The 17,123-nt window shown below is 46.6% G+C and overlaps 1 protein-coding gene across 2 annotated transcripts in view; it reads left to right on the top strand.

Moving 5' to 3' along the window:
* The window catches only part of LOC138493248 (uncharacterized), a 387,082-nt gene that overhangs the window by 187,184 nt on the left and 182,775 nt on the right, over nucleotides 1-17,123 (top strand). For both annotated transcript variants that reach the window (XM_069620382.1, XM_069620381.1), the window contains exon 9: nucleotides 15,346-15,427. In XM_069620382.1, coding sequence (XP_069476483.1) covers nucleotides 15,346-15,427 — 82 coding nt within the window. The remainder of the gene's footprint in view (nucleotides 1-15,345; nucleotides 15,428-17,123) is intronic.

Here is a 17,123-nt window from a genome sequence, read left to right as displayed (position 1 = left end):
TTGTTCTACTGTGTTCTCTTGACCGATTGTGAATACTCTGTATACTGCCTAACTCTTCTTGAGGGGAGTCTGACTGCTGACTGCTCAGCCACAGCTACCAAGTGAATCTGTGTGGTACAGACTGCTACTAAGTGGGTTTACTGCCAAACACCTGTAGTCCTAAATCTTTTGCAGTGGTCCTAGAGGGAACCTCACAGGTTTCTATCTAACATTAACTAAAAGCATTGAATCGCAGTTAAACACAAAAATCACCCACCGCTGCACGGGGAAAAGCACACAGTAGTTGGGGTTGTATTTACACCAAAGGCAGGCAGGCCAGTGTACTGCAGGTGGGATATAGAAAATAGGCAAAGTGTTGAAGGGAATCCTAAAATGCAAAATTAAAATAATCACCCAAGATGTCCAAGGTAAGGCTAAGGGGTTGGAGTGCCTAGATTGCTTAGGAAAGGAGCAGCTGGTACACAGGTTCAGGCAGAAGTCTTGACAGCATCAAGAAGTTCTTCTTTGCACTTCTGAAAAGTGTACAATTTGGTCAAGTGATCTTGATGTGATGAGTGGCTTGGAACGGCCCGATCCCTCAATATTGCGTTGAACAGGGCATCTTGACTGCCTCTGCGGATAGGCTCGGCAAGTGTAGGTGGGATCAGGTGACAGCTGGCGATCAGGTGTACCAAACAGCAGGCAGCTCAATTGGAGGTCATTGTTTCAAAATCTGAAATGATTCTTGAAGGAATTATGAGCAGCAGCAGCCCCATAGAACGGGGATGGGGACGTCGGATGCACCGGCACCATTCAGAATGGTGCCGGTGCATCCGACGTTCTCTGCTCGCGGGTGCCGTTACACCCGCCAGGAAAAACCTGCCGGGTGAAACGGTTCCCGCGAGCAGAGCCCGTAGTATGGCGGTCCGGGAAGTATGGTACCGGCATGCTTACCGGTACCGTACTTCCCAAACCGCCATGCTCGTAATGACGGCCAATGTCTCTTTCATGAATTACCTACCCATGTGAAATGCAGCCCTTACCAGTCTGCTTATAGTTTAACTCAATCCTCAGCAATCAGCCTCACTCAGCTATTGAGATCTGAAAGTCTCACTTGAAGAAGAACAAAGATTTTTCAGATGGAACTCAAGCCACTAGCCAGATGTCACAAGGGGAACATGTTCACCAGCAACTACCGCTGTTACCTGGTCAGCCAATGAGATAAAGGCAAGGCTTTGTAACTATTGAATTGGCCATAACTTAATTTCTCTGGCCAGCTCAATATTTTACTTTGGTAGAATATTGCTTCATCTGTATATCATTATCTTTACTGCTTTCTAGAAACCAATTAGTGGGGTAGGATACTGTTAACAGATGTGCGCTGGTACTAAAAAAAGCCAATGGAAATTACAAAGTTTAATAAAACTCCAAAGCTGGCAGCTGAATTGTTGCCTTAGTAGATCTTAGTAATTAATAATATACTTTCCCCAGTTCTATTGTTTTAGGAGGAATAGTGTTGTAGATACCAATAGAAAACTACACACTATTAAGTCTATACCTCCAAGGCCTGTGCACTCTTAGACTGAAATGTCCTCCATTTCCACGTGTCATTTCTACTCCCATCGTCTGATTCTACCTAGGGCTAACCTGCACACAGCCTCCCCCGGAACCTTCCAGCTCTTGCTTCCTAATTCATGTTTCCCTCTTATTTTGTTCAACCACCTCGTATCCACTTCCAACTCCCCCTTTCACCTTCTGTAGTTTTCTGCAGGGTCATGGGATAATCTTCTCCCTCTTTCTGGTCCCACCACCCCCAATCCCTTTTTTCTCCATCACAACCAGCCTCCAGACTGACCCTTATACAAGGTGGTACTAAAGGGCCCTTTGTCTTTTCTTCAAGGTCTTCCCATACCGTTATCGTCTCCTATAAATATTTGTCCAGCTCCTCCTTAATTCCCCACTTCCACCCTTACTTCTGTCTCCAAGCCATGGTACACCCTCTTCCACTTCCTCTATACTACTCTCTTCCCCAGACTTAACTTGGTGTTTCACTCCCACCCCCGGAGGTTCACACATCACCCTGAACCGCCGGCTTTATCAGTTCCTCCTGCATCCTCTCTCTTGCTACCTCCTGTACACCTCCAGGTACTGATGTTATCCTCTCATTCCCCTTAAGCTGTTCTGCTTCTAATAGTACCCACTCGATCACGTTCTCAACTCTCACCACCTCCTCCTGCCCTGCCTTCCTCACTGCTGGTACCACTTTCACATTTGGCTTCTTCCTTCTCACCATCTCCTTTTTCCAACTCTCATCTTCTAGCGTTACTTCCTCCTCCTGCCTCATCTACTGCCCCGCCCTTACTGCCACCTCCATCACTTCCTTAGCTCTCACCACCTCCACATTAATGGTACCTCTTCCCTTTCCCTTGATCATTTTTACTACTGACACTCTCCCCTCCAAGTTTTACCACGTCCCCCTTTACCTCGAACCATCGGATTCAAGCCACAGAACAACCTGCAATGAGGGTCCTGAATTTCTTCTATCAGAAAATGTCCGATCACCTTACACACTTAATGAGATCTGCATCTGGAAGCCAACTTGCTGTCCCACACAATGCCAAAATATGCTTTACTGAAACAGATCCAGAGTATTCCTGTGCACATAAACTCCACAGAAATGCTAAAAGGTAGGCTTCACCCCTAAAGACTGACCATAAACCCCGAATCAACATTTAAGCATTCCCAGAAATATAGCACTTTTTTTGTGATTACAGGTGCAGCATCTTTGTCAATTGACCCATGCCTTGCCACCCCCTTCTCTGTTTCTGTTATTGCTTAGTTCATTTTATACACCTACTATATAGTCTATATTTAGTAGCAAGGTGTGCAGTCATAATGTCGACATCAATAATGTCGACAGTCAAAATGTCGACAAATTAATGTCGAAAAACAATAATGTCGACAAACAAAAATGTCGACATTATTCGATATTTTTTCGACATTAATTTAGTGTATGCATAAATAAATAAATAAATATATATATGATGTGTTGAGTATGAGGGGTGGTTGGGGGGGTGTGGGGGGGTGGCAGGGGGGTGTTGGGTGAGGGGGGGTTGGGGGGGGGACCCCCCCATAGTAAATACAATTTTTATTTATTTAATTATTGAATAAATAAATAAATAAATAATTGGTATGTGTTGAGTATGAGGGGTGAAAGGGTGGTTGGGGGGGTGTGGGGGGGCGGCAGGGGGGTGTTGGGTGAGGGGGGGTTGGGGGGGGGACCCCCCCATAGTAAATACAATTTTTATTTATTTAATTATTAAATAAATAAATAAATAAATAAATAAATAATTGGTATGTGTTGAGTATGAGGGGTGAAAGGGTGGTTGGGGGGTGTGGGGGGGGGGGGTGGCAGGGGGGTGTTGGGTGAGGTGTTGATAGTTTTAAGGGTTTATAGTCATAATGTCAAAAAAAAAAATGTCGACATTTTTTTTTCGACATTATGACTTTTTACATTAAAAGTATAGAATGTCGACATTATTATTTTCGACATTATTTTTTCGACATTTTTGTCTGTCGACATTTTTTTGTCGACATTATGACTATAAACCTAGTAGCAATTAGGGAAGATATCTCACACCTCGTCCATTGAAAAATGTAGTAATGGGCTTTTAGATATGTTAGGGCAGAGGTCATGCACAGTTGCTTTAATTCCTCATGCACAACTCAATGCCAGAACAGCAAAACTGAGTGACCCTAGGGGCGTGTCGCGGAATTATGGATGTATCAAGTAGGTGTCTGAATGTGTGTGAGATACGCAACCACACGCTTTACTTTGCATGTATTCACAAAACATTTGTCATGAACTAGGTGAAAATGTAGTTTGAGAGGCGAGAAAGTAATACGGAATACGGTATGTGGTGAAACACATTTTGAAGGGCGAGAAAAAGGTTTATTCATTTTGCTTGCAGGACCACCAAATGTGGGTGCAAGAGAGCCTTTTTTGTGAATGAGTTACAACGCACACAGATATTGCAACAGTACAACGTTGCACCTGACGACACGGTGAACCCTGTTTTCAGATATATGCTCTAACCAGATGTAGACATAGCACATGCTTGGCGTGACCTGTCAAACATAAGATTTTTTGGGAACTGGCCCAGAGAGGTCTTTGTTAGCCATAGTCTTTTTTGTTGGTACATCAGTGCATAGCCTGTACTCTTGTGATCCACTATGGTAAATTAACACGCGACAAATGATCTTCTGTTTCTTCTGCTAATCATTGTTGTGATCTGCAGGCTGACTTTTAATGATCTTTACATGCCCAATACATTGATGACAGATTTTGGATCTGTCTTCATATCATATGGCAAACCCATATGTAAGCTGTAATTGCTGCCATGTATTTTTTTTTTTTTAATTCATGTGTTTCTTTGGCACTAGTCCTTTTCTTATGTCTCCATCACTGTATTAGTGTAGTTTTAGGAATCTAAGGCAATTTCCAAGGCAGGCGAAGTCGCTGCCCTACACCTCTCCTACATCTTACACTTGACACAAGCACCTCCAGTGGCAGAGTACGGAGTGGGCTTGGGTGTGCTCACACAATTTAAGGTTCCTTTCAGATCCAGATGCCCCCCACCACCCATAAAGTCATAAAACGGTGTTGGCGATCCCCCCATTTCCTTCACCGACTCTATACCCAGAAACCTGCATCCGCTGTTGTGCATTGTGACCAGAAAGAGTAAGCATGCTCACCACACTCACTGCTGATAAGTCCATTGTCTTTTTCCTTACAGTTGTCTTACCTTACTGTCAGGCCTTGCAGCAGGCACACTCTCCCCACAAAGAGATTACTACCCAGGATGTCTAGCCAATGACTTCATGGGTGCATTCCGTCGGTTCGAAGAATAGAACATGTTATTGTTCGCACACATCAGCGTTGCTTTAGAATACTGATTGCAGGCATGGATAAATTGATGTCTACAGCACAGAAAAACTGCATTGACTTATTCATGCTTCACGTTTCCCCGGAAAAGACAATGGTGACGTGTGCACACTACCGCGAGAGGCTTGTTACTTTATATGGATTACCAATGCATTGTTCAGTAGGGCCACACTTTCTCTTGTGGTCCAGGGCTAGCAGGTGGCACCCACACAATGTACTCACTCCATCACCAGGCAGCATCTTGAACCAGTTATGGTCCAGGTCTAGTGCTTGCTCCACCTCCAAGAGCTATTTTATGTTGGTAGAAACCTGATGTTAATTCGGTGTGATTTATCATCCACTTATCATCCAATGTCCTCCCTCACATGTTTGGGACATTTGTTGAACATTATTAGATTGCCAGATTCAATGCTGGGTGTAGCTTGTAGTGTTTTCTAAACACTGTCCTTAGAATAAGAGTGTTATACACTGTACGTATGCAGAACATGTTAAATATTGAAATGCCATATTGTTGATACATGTGTTGTGCTTTTTCCTGCGTTTCTCAAGGCTTTGGCAATTTGTAAACATTTTTGATTTGAAAACATTATAACTAAAGGAACATTTGAGAAAGAAACCAGAGATTGAGTTTGAGCAGGATAGGAGGAAAGATTGAAGGTCCGATCGCTCCTTCTGGCCAAGAAAATGACATATTACAGACTCAGTTACAACCTCTGTATGTACTCTTTGCCTCCCTACCAAGAAATAAAATACTATTCTCCTGCAACTAGTATTTTGTCTGACTACAAAACACGCTCAATGACAGCCAATGAATGCACTCTGTCGCCTAAAAATAGTTCCAAGATTAGTTATTTGCAACTTGAGACAAGTATTTGGTCTGTCATCAAAAGATGGTGCACTTTTTTTAAAAAACACTGAATATAATCTCCTGCTTACAAAAAAAAATAGACTTTTTCTCTCCAACTAGCAGTTGGTCTGTTTACAAAAAGATGACACACTTGACAACAATCACTAAATGAATTATCTTGCATAAAGAGACTTCTAACATGTTATTTGCAACATCACAACTTGACACAAGTAAATGGTCCGGACACTAAAAGATAACACGCTGATTTACAAATGAATGTAATCGGCTCCTATCTACCAAAAAATACAGCCATTTTCTCTACAATTAGTATTTGGTCAGGCCACAAAAAGATCACATTCTCTGGTACATCCTGAATGCACTCTCTTGCCTAAAACACATTTTAGGGTTTGTTATTCACAACTTCTATCAAACCTTTTACCTAGCCACTAAACAATGGCACACCAATTTACAGCCATTGGGGGTCATTCTGAGTTTGGAGGTAAGTCACGTCCCTTACCGGCATGGCGTAAATAGCGTGTCCTTGCTGGTACCAGTCCGCTAATAGAGGACTGTTACGACTTTGCATGCACAAGCTTTAAGCCATGCCGCTAAGGTATCTAGTGCCATGCTGCAAAAGGCTCCCAAAAAGCCCTTACTGGCATCATATGTAGCGCAGCTAACACTACCGACATAGTCCAAAGCGGCATTAGCGGTGACCGTAAATAGCGGTGACTGTAATTAGCGGTCAGTGCTATTTACGGTCACCACTAAAAATCAGAACCGGAAATAGCGTCATTGCGCAGAAACGGGAAGGAGCACGGCGGCCATCTTTAAAAACACAATCCATTGCCATCCTCAGCACACAGGACCCCTGGGACACTGCTGATCATCAGAAAACGTACTCCTACAAGACCAGAATGCCTAAGGCCCTGGAGAAGGGAGCTGCCCGCCTGAGAAAAGAACGTTTTAATGAGGACGAGCTCCAGATGCTCGTGGACACATTGCACGAGCATGCAGGCACAGTCTTCTCCAGCAACATGAAGAGAGAGGCAGTGCTACACAAAAAAGAGGCCTGGGCACTTGTTGCCCAGAAGGTTAGTGCTGTGGGCAAAACACCACGCACAGTGAAAGACTGCCGTAAGCGATGGGACGACCTGCGCCTAAGGGTGCGCAACATACTATCCATCAATCGCAGCCAGGCCATGGGAACAGGAGGAGGTCCTAGTGCCCCCATAAAGCTCACCCTGTGGGAGGACATATGCGCAGGCATGATTGGGTCGGAATCCATTGAAGGCGTTGGCGAGATGGAGTGTGGTGCAATAACATTGTGCCATGGAGGGGAGTGTCCAAAGTAAACACTGCTATGCCAAATCTGATGAAAGTCAACCCCAATGTCAGTCCGAAGAGTCACGCCATGGTCACCCACACACACACACACTCCCCGGAAAGTAGGCCGAAGCATCACAGACACATGCTGATGCCTGGTGCAAGGCAATATCGTACATGACACATAGCACACAAAGTAGGAAATTCCATGAGGCACACAGCGTGCATAGCCAAAATAGTATGCATGTCAGACAGCACTGTTCCTGGCCAACATGAGTGAAGGTGACATATGCCTGCATTTACCACCCATGTATCAAACGACGTGCCCTTCCAAACACAAATGCCTATTACCCCCAATTGTGTGGATGAGCAATTGTCCCAATGTATGTATGATGCCTATCAAAACATCACTCATGCCGTCCCTCTCCTCCACCCCCACAGGGAGTGACCATGACAGAGATGGGCAGGACGCTACCTCTGCACAGGCCACACCCCGGAAGAGGTCCCAGGAGGACAACAACCGGCCGTCAACCTCCAGGGGACAAGCCAGGGGGCGCTGTGTCCCAGCATCAAAGCCACCGCAGGTACACATTGCACCTGTGCCAGGAAGGCCCGTGAAAGGGCACAGCACCACCACCACCTCCACCCACTGGTCTGCCTGGAGACACCTGTGAGACACCCCATTCAGAGGAGACTAGTGTGGCTGGGGAGGTGGCAGCCACGGCACCCCTGACAGTGGATGCAGCCAGGAGGACATCTGGGGGACAATGGAGGACAATATAATGGATGTGGTCCATACCCCAACCCAAATTGCATCCCCCCAAGTATCATCGATCGATACCGGGAACGCCACCACCCCAGAGCAGTCCGGCCATGACCACACCCAGGGACATCTCAGTCCTGTTTTCAGTGTTGGGGAGGAAGAGCAGGCTGGGCATGACAGCCAGGTTCCCAGCACATCCACAGGTGCACCAGTAGGGCCGCAGCGGACTGACCTGCTCACTGCACTTGTTCGTGAGTTTGTACAGGAGAACCGTCAGGCCAGAGAGGAGTGGCGTACAGAGTTAGCTGCACTAGGCCGGTCCATTACGGACAGCACTACCTCCATCGTGAGTTCCTTTTCAGACAACACCAGCCGCCGCTGCGAGGAGGTCTCGGCCCTCCGGCAGGTGCTAGTGTGCATCGCAGATGCCATGGAGGCAGGGCATCTCGCCACACAACCTCAGCAGGCGGCCACACCATCGTCCTGCAGCTCCACACAAACGAGCCCACTCTGCAGGTCGGCCCGTGCACAGCGCCGACAAGACATGCCGCTCCCTGGGTCAGGGAGTGCTCAGTGACAGTTTTGGCAGCCTCATGTAGGCTTCGGGGACTCAATGGGACTTGTGTGGGGGAGTTGTGGGGGGAGGTGGAGGCGGTGAGGGTGTGTGGGGGAGTTGTGGGGGAGGGGGTGAGGGTGTGTTGGGGGGTTGTGGGGGAGGCAGAGGGGGGTGAGTGTGTGTGGGGGAGTTGTGGGGGGAGGGGAGGGGTGAGGGTGTGTGGGGGAGTTGTGGGAGGAGGGGGAGGGGGGTGAGGGTGGTGGAGGTTTTTGTCACTTACGTTAATATTATTACATTCAAAAAGAAGACCTGAGTGGACATTCATCATTGCGCATGTGTCACTTAATCATTTACAGTGCATAGTGTACATGTACCCCCACACCCAGTGCCCTATGTCCAACCATTATGTCACCCTCTGCTGACATGTGTGTCAGAAATATTGTGCGATCACTCACTGGCGCACAGCACGTCCCTCCTGTGCATCGGCACCATGATGATGTCCTGCCACATCTTCGTCCTCCCCTTCATCATCATCAGGTGGTAGCAATTCCATGTCAGGGGGCAAGGGCACTTTCCAGCTGATGCACATATTGTGCAGCATTACACATGCCATGATGATCTTAGCCACCTTCTCATGCCTGTAGAGGAGTGCTACAGGTCTGCTCGATGACCACACGGGTATGGGTATGAGCACGATTGTAGTCCTCCTCGTGCATGTTCTGTGGGTTTTCGGACAGGGGTGAGGAGCCACGGCTTCAAGGGATAGCCACTATCACCTCCATGAGAGGGAAATTAAGGTAAATGTTAGGCGAATCATGATGGACAGCTGTACTAGTCACACATGCCTGCAGGTTATCGTCGCCCACATGCACATGTCCATGGATGCATTGACGCCATTTTAAGTCCCTCAATGTGTCCTGTGCCATGGACTAATGGTGTGGGTTGCATCTTCAAGATGATACATGGTGTGCACTGACATCTTGTTGCACATGCATCGTGTATGCATGCAGCAGTGTTGGTGTCAAATTAGTGAGGTGTTGTGTCCTGTGAGATTTACTTAGAGGGAGCGTTGGCAGTAGTCTGTGCAATATTGGGCAATCAGCATCGATCATTCCCATGTTGACATGCAGCACTCCTGTGAGTGTGCCGGCCCTGTGCCAGACAGTGGATTCCCTAGTAGGTTCAGTATGATGTACTCCCAGGGATGCTTGTCCTGTGTGGTGATATGCTGGAGAGAGAAACATGGTGCATATGCACTGCATGGTGCAGGATGGCGTTACAGAGATTAAGGGTTGCTGATGAGAGGTGCACGTGTTGTGTGATGTGGGGTGGTTTCCTGTTAGTCATGTAGTGATAGGTGTCGACCTTACTTCATATGGCATTTGGGTGTCATGTACGGTTTGTGATGGTTTGGGGCACAGTGTTCGGTGATGTGCACATCGTGCAGTCACATCAACACTGGCAGCATGGTGGTGTGTGCATTTCTCCCCCCCATTTCAATGCCATGTGCCAGTCCTACTACTTACCAAGCAGCCAGGCACGTGGTCCAGCATGTCTCTCCATGAAGCGTGGTAGCGTAGAGTTCCGCAGGACCAAAGAGTCATGAGTTGATCCAGGATATCGGGCCCAACAAAGTGTGATTATCTTGCTGGCGTCGCATACCATCTGCACATTGATGGAGTGGTATTGCTTGAGGTTGCGGTACACCACCTCCATGGCATGCAGGACCACCAACTCGACGTGGGTGCAGTCGAGGGCACCTACACAATTTGGCATGCCTGCCAGAAGCCAACTTTTGTATCAAATATCTCCTGGGGAGTCCGTGGGAGGGATATGTCCTTGTGTGCTTGAGGAGGGCATCCAGCACTTGGTTGAGAATCCGGGAAAATAAGGGTTGTTATATGCCATGCATGTGCCCCACTGTGTGCTGGTAGGTGCCTATAGCAAGGAAGTGGAGCACAGACACTACCTTCAGTAGAGGGGAGATGGCGGTGCGTAATTCAATGAGGCTCACTATGTCGTTGTGTATCAGGTCCACTATGGTGGTGATGGTGTCCCGGTCCAGACGGTACAGGGTGTGGATCTGCTCAGGGGTTAGGTTGAAAGGACTGGCTCTGATGTGAGGGTTTGGGGGCTGCCGGTGTGGTAACGGTGGCTGCACTGGTGGGGCATGCTGGGCCTGTCTCACCCTCCTTCTCATCCTGCGTCTCCTCTGTGGTGGCGGCTGTTGTTGTTGTTGTTGTTGATGTTGTGGCAATGCAAGCAAGTCCTCCAGCACCAGTAATGCTGCTACTATTGGAATCATCTTGGTGTGGGAGGGTGTGTGGTGTGTGGGTGTGCTCCTTTTGTACTGGGCCTGACTCCATTGCCTCCACCTGTGCGGATTGTGTGCAGCTTTGGCAGTTGGGAACACTGCTCAGGGCTTTTTACGGCAGATCGGCGATGCCGGTATTTACGGCATGCCGGTAAGCACTTTTTCCGTTTTCATGAGGCCGTTATTTGCATGTCCGCTTCACTTGTGATGTACTCCGGTTTGCGGCATGCCGCTAATGCCGGCATGGTGAGTCGCGTGCGCGCGCCCAGACTCCCATTAATGGCATCGTACTTTACGATGCCATTAATAGCAGTTTGGTTGGTCAGAATACCCCGTAGTGATAATTAATGCCAGTATTCCTTTACCGGCATCGTTTTTCCCTTAGCACCAATCTCAGAATGACCCCCATTGAATGTAATCTCCTACTGCCTACAGAGAAATCTACAACAAGTATTTGGTTGGACCACAGTAAGAGGATGCACTCAGCTATTGCCACTGAATGCCCTATTTTGCTTCAAAGCTTTTCTAAGATTTGTTATTTACAACTTCGCCACTTGCAACAAGTATTCGGTCTGATTGCGTAAGATTGCACACTGGTTTACAACCACTGATTGTAAGTTGTTATTATTAATTACTACTATTATTTCAATTATTCATATTGTTTCATTTATGGAGCACAGACCTAGCTTTGTGAGGCTATGGAGCACTTTACAAGCCATAGGGCGAAGTACATGGCAAGAGAAGGGAAGCAAGTTGCAAGGGATCAATACAACAGAGTGTGAAGTTAATGGGGGGGGGTGAGTGGGTAAGGGGCAGCAAAGGATCTACACGCAACCAGGGTATGAAAGGGTAGGAAAGGGGGTGGCAGATTGCCCAGTTTCATGTTAGGTGGGGAGTGCAGGGGGTGGTGACCTAGGTGCTAGGGAGGAGCCTGCTTGCCTCTAAACAAATTCTTTGATGTTCTCTACTCTGTATGCTATCAAATAATGACACATACAGAATGGTCACTGTGATGTGGTAAGGTCATTAATAACGACAGAGAAATTACCTATGCTATTTTAATTTTCTATCTCTCCTCAGCTAAATCCTATTTTTAATTTTCCACTCTGATAATGTTGAGCAAAACTCAATTAATCAAAAAATGCTCAATATTCTGGTGTTTTGGTTTACGGCCATACCATTTTCCCCAGACTTACTTAAAACATTATAAAAATGGATTTCCAAAAAAAATAATACTCAGAAAAACCCCTTCAGTAGTTCTGAGAACCTGCATGTTGTACCACAGTTAACGGTGTAAAGCCCTAATGATGCCTATATCCTATTCATGCATGTTGTAACAGTAATTAATGAAGGTGGAAATGTTGGCTCAAAATCTGCAAAGTATCATGCTTGAAGTGCAGCACAAACATGCATTCTTATCATTATCAGTAGGCACAGATTCTTCCAAATAATACCTCACTACCTACTATAGAAGGAACTGAATGTGTTCTCCTTATACTTTCAAGACAACAGTCTAGAGAGTACTTATGCGTCGCAAGGATCCCTCCCTACATTCTAAAGGTCCCCTCAGAAGGATCTGCCTTATATGTGTGAATAACATGTGCAGACAAGATAATGTACAATCCTGTGTTCCTCTATTCTGTCCCACACCTAATACCAATGTGTTCTTTACTATTTACCTATTGTGAGTTATAATATGTGTGCTGGTTATGCTGGCCTACATAGTATTTATGGTTAGATTTTTTTTTTTTTTTTAAACTTTACATTTTTATTTGCATTTAGGCAAAACATAACAAGGACCAATCAGTCAATTTCTCATCAACACCTTGTCTGTCCTTAATAAACATAACATTTCCCCCCTCCGCCCCCTCCCTCTCCTTAACCCACAAACAACAACTGGGGTTTCTTGAGTTTAAGAAATCAGTTCAATTTGGTGAAAGATTCACTATAAGTCCACGTCCCCTGAGGGGGACGTTGTTCCCAATACTAGGATACCATTGTAGGAAATCCTCATTCTGTGTCCTGGAGATTCTTAATGGCTAGCTTGGTACTTATGGGCTTCCCCCTCTGATGTCCCCCCGCTCATCCCTCTTCATGTGGAGGGATCTCTCACTCCTCCCCCCGGCCCTTTCATGGTACCTACACCACTCCCCAAGTAACATGCGAGCAGTCTCTTTCTCTCAGTCCACTTCCCACACCCATTTCTGTCTAACACCGTCCCAGGCTGCCTGGAAGGCACCAGATTCGTCGTTCACCATGGCCGTCAGCTTGTCCATTAAGAACATGTTTTTCACTTTAGTCAGCCATTCTTTTTTGTTTGTGATCATAGGGCTTTTCCACTTCTGCATCAGGGCCACCCTCCCCGCCTGCAACATCGTCTCCCACATTCTGGGCTACCTGGAAATGTCAGAGTCTCTCGATGGCAGGCCTAGTAGCATTGTCAGCTGGTCCTGTGGGAGAGGTTCCCCTATTAACTCGGCCAACCACCCCATCCTCTGTGGACATTGCCACCACATGTGGTCCCTCAAACCCACGCGGCCGCATCCTTTCGGGCATCGAGGAGATGCCCCGGGGAACATCTTGGATATTGTAAGAGAGTCTCTATGCAATCCTTCGAGTACTTTAAAGTTATGTTACATGTCAGCTGTGAAAAGGTTCCTGTGGAAGGCTATTCTAAAAACCTTGCCCCATACCTCCTCCGTGAGTTCCTCCCCCGCCAGTTCATTCCAATATTGTTGGAACGATTGTCTCTCTGTTAGGTTATTGGTGTTTATGACTTTGTATAATTTAGATACCATCCCTTTCCTTGAGTTGGCTGAGTCAAGTACTTTTTGGAAGGGGTTAACGGTCTCTTGAGATTCTCACCCCATTTCTGATCGCATAAGAGGCCCTTCAGCATAAAATACTCGAATACTGTGATCATGCCGGGTCCCAGGGCCTCTACCACTTGCTCGTATGATAAGAATGGTCCCCCCTGGAATAATTGTCCTGCCCTTTCCATACCTTTCTCTGACCATTTCTGCGCATTTCGGAATCCTCTGTCTCCCAATCTGAGTACAGGGCCCCATAGCGAAACCATTGGGGAAGGCCATGTTGATAAAGGCTCTGTTTGTGTGCCCTCCCTCCACAGAGACCACAATACCCCTAGGGTGGGATGTTCGAATATTCTACTCTGGATGTCCTTTCGCGAGGCGCATAAAAGATACCTCACTTTGAGCGGGTGTGTGTCCATATCTTCCAGATATGTCCAGTACGTATCCTTCCCGTCCTTCATGTGTTCCAGGAGCACCGAGAGTTGGGCTGCTCTGTGATAATGACGGAAGTCGGGTAGGCCGAATCCCCCCTCCTCCCTGGGGAGGGTGAGAACGGATCTCTTGGTCCTTGGGAGCTTGCCCTGCCAGATGAATGTGTGCACAGCCATCTGTAGTTCTTTGAAGGTGTGTTCAGGTACTTTCGTTGGGAGGGCTGAGAACAGGTATAGTATTCTTGGTAAGATATTCATCTTCACTTAGATCTGTATATTTAATAAATATACAGAAAGAACAAGGAAACACAATTCAAATTGAAAAGTGACATTGCACAATGATGATGAAATGTTGACAGATAGAAAGAAACAGAGCTAAAATGGCCTTGAAGTCATTGGGCTTCATTACGAGTGCAGTGGTAAGGGGTTAACGGCACTGGTAAGGATGCTGGTGCTGTTAACCCCTTACTGCCACATTCCGAGGTCCCTTAGCAGGTCCCACTAAGGCCGGCTGGTTTCACCAGCCGCCCTTAGCGGGAGCCGCTAAGGGACCAGGGAGCTAATAACGGGCCCGCTATTTGCAGGACCGTTAATAGCTCCTTCCCCATTCCCATTGAGCCGGTTCAATGGGAATGGGGAATGGTTTTCAGAATGGGGACTTACCGGGTCCTCCAAGGTTGGAATGACCCGGTAAATCCCCATTCTGAGAACCCGGACACGACTTTGGAGGCAGCCATGGTGCTAATAGCACCATGGCTGCCTCCAAACTCGTAATGACCCTCATTATCTGTTACCAGTTTCTATTACCTTTGTGAAAACATAAAGGGCCTCATTACGACTCTGGCACTCCCGTAGTGAAGGGTGCCGGTACGAGACCGGCACCCTTCATTACGGGAGCGCCTATTATGAGGTTCCCTTTGCGGGACCCGGAACAGATGTCTGGTAAAACCAGACATCCTTCCCGAGTCCCGCAAGGGGAAGAGGGAGCTAATAATGGTCCGTTAGTAGTGCCCGTTATTACCTCCATCCCCATTCCCATTGAGCCCTATGGGGGCTCAAATAAGGAAGGGACCCGGTGAGGGAACTCGGAATAGGGCGCAAAGGGATTACCGGCATCAGTGTCCTTACCGGTGACCGGTAGGCCTTTGCGCACAACTCGTAATGGGGCGCAGTAACTCTGATTTATGCATAGTAAAGACGGAGTGAGTAAACATTATTCTTAGTAACATCTTTGTGAATTGGAAATATGTATAATTATGAATATTCCATCTGAAAGGTCAATCTGCCTTCTTCATTGCCAACCACAACCGTAGCAACGCATATTGATGCTTCAATTATTTTCTAGTATTCTAACCTTTTTTGTGTTGATAGATTTTGGGAACCTGCAAATCTGAAGTACACGTCTCCCTCAGTGGGGCAATAGCTGACATCAAGCATGACTGCAAACTTGCAGGTAAGAAGCTAATATAGACAGCGCAGGTCTTCCAGAGCATGCATGCAACTCTCACGTGAATCCTGTCAGTTCGGTGTAGGTTACCAAACCTGCCTTGTTTTCCTTTGTAATTTGATATGGTAATATACATTTACTACCACCAACAGTATGTGGTGGTGCAGTTAATTAGCTTCATTGTGGATATGAGCTCCATTCATGATCACTACTTGTACTTAATATTTGTGAGCTCCTCTTTCTTCCCAGATATTTAAAGATTAGAGTTTTAAATGTGTATATGCTGCTTCCATAAAATATTAAGGAGTTGGGTTTAAAAAGAAGAGCTTTTAACAATGTCAGAGTCTGAATTATTAGGCGTTCGATTACCAGGAGTAGGGCACCCTGAGAGAAGAATTTCAAGGCACCACTATTATATGGAAACATAATGCATTCTAAAAAGTGGGAGCTATTTGTAATTCCTTCAACACTATTTTTTATTTAAATATCTCTTTATTGGCATTTCTAATTTTTTAACAAAACAAGCCCCCCCCACCTAAGCTCCTCCCGAACCCCACCACAACTCCACCACATAGCGTTCACCCTCTTCCCTCTCCCCTGCACAATTGTTGTTCCCATGTCAGCATAGATTCATGCGATGCCCATGAGTCAAAGCTTATGTGGAAATAAAGGTTAATTGTAGTCCTCATGTAGGAAATGCAGTACCCTATTCCAGTCACTTGTGAATTTGAACTGATCTCCCTGGATGGCATACGTAACCTATTAGAGCGACAGTAAGTTCCACATTTTTATGAACCAGTCTCGGACGTGGGGTGGTTCTTTTGCTTTCCAGTGTTGGGCCACCACTAGAAGGGCCGCTCTGTGGAGAATAGTATATGCTTTGCGCGGGCCACCATCCATATTCACTCGCTGCTATGCCCAGCAGGCAGTCTTTCATATGTCTCTGGGGTTGGATGTCGAGCATTTGTGTCATATGATTATTGATTGTTCCCCAGTACTCTTTCTGCTTAGGACAGCTGTGCCATATATGATCCAGTCCCCTTTACCCTCACATCCCCTCCACCATCTAACTAAGACCGCCCCATTTATTTTGCACAACTTATCCGGGGTGTAGTGCCATAGCATCATGATTTTATACCAGAATTCCCTTATCTGTAGTGAGCAATTGAGTTTAGGTATGTCCCCCCCAGAGTTTTTCCCATTCCGCCTCAGTAATGGGTGCCCTCAGCATGTTTTGCCATTTGTGCTGGTATCCCAGCTGTTCCTCTGGAGCATTATTATGTAACAGCTTATATAGGTTAGAAATGAGAGCTCTGTCTCCGGGGTTTGACAATGAAAACTTCTTGAACAGGACTAGCGGCCTAGTGGTTCTGATCCTATTTGGGGGGGTGGGGTGGGCATTATTCAGTGACAAACCTGATAGTATTGTAGACTGTCCCTTTGTGATAGGCCTAGATCCCATTTACATTGCTCAAGTGATTTGGGGTCGTCGCCTTGGAACATGTCCCACGGTTTATTATAGCCTGCTCGCTCCTACTCAGCTATCCTGACGTGAGTTGTGGATTGTTGAATATTGGTGAAAAGGATGAAGGGAGGGTCATGAACTGATAGCGTTGGACCACCTCATCCCATATATCCTCCACCAAATTCGTGATCTGGCTTTCGAATAGGTTTGGTGGTCTGTCTTGCTTCGGCAACTACA

The sequence above is a fragment of the Ambystoma mexicanum genome, chromosome 10, assembly GCF_040938575.1.
Source record: "Ambystoma mexicanum isolate Mex_15411 chromosome 10, UKY_AmexF1_1, whole genome shotgun sequence".
Classification (NCBI taxonomy): domain Eukaryota; kingdom Metazoa; phylum Chordata; class Amphibia; order Caudata; family Ambystomatidae; genus Ambystoma; species Ambystoma mexicanum.
The sequence above is the reverse complement of the archived record's forward strand: the minus strand, read 5'-3'. Positions and strand labels throughout refer to the sequence as shown.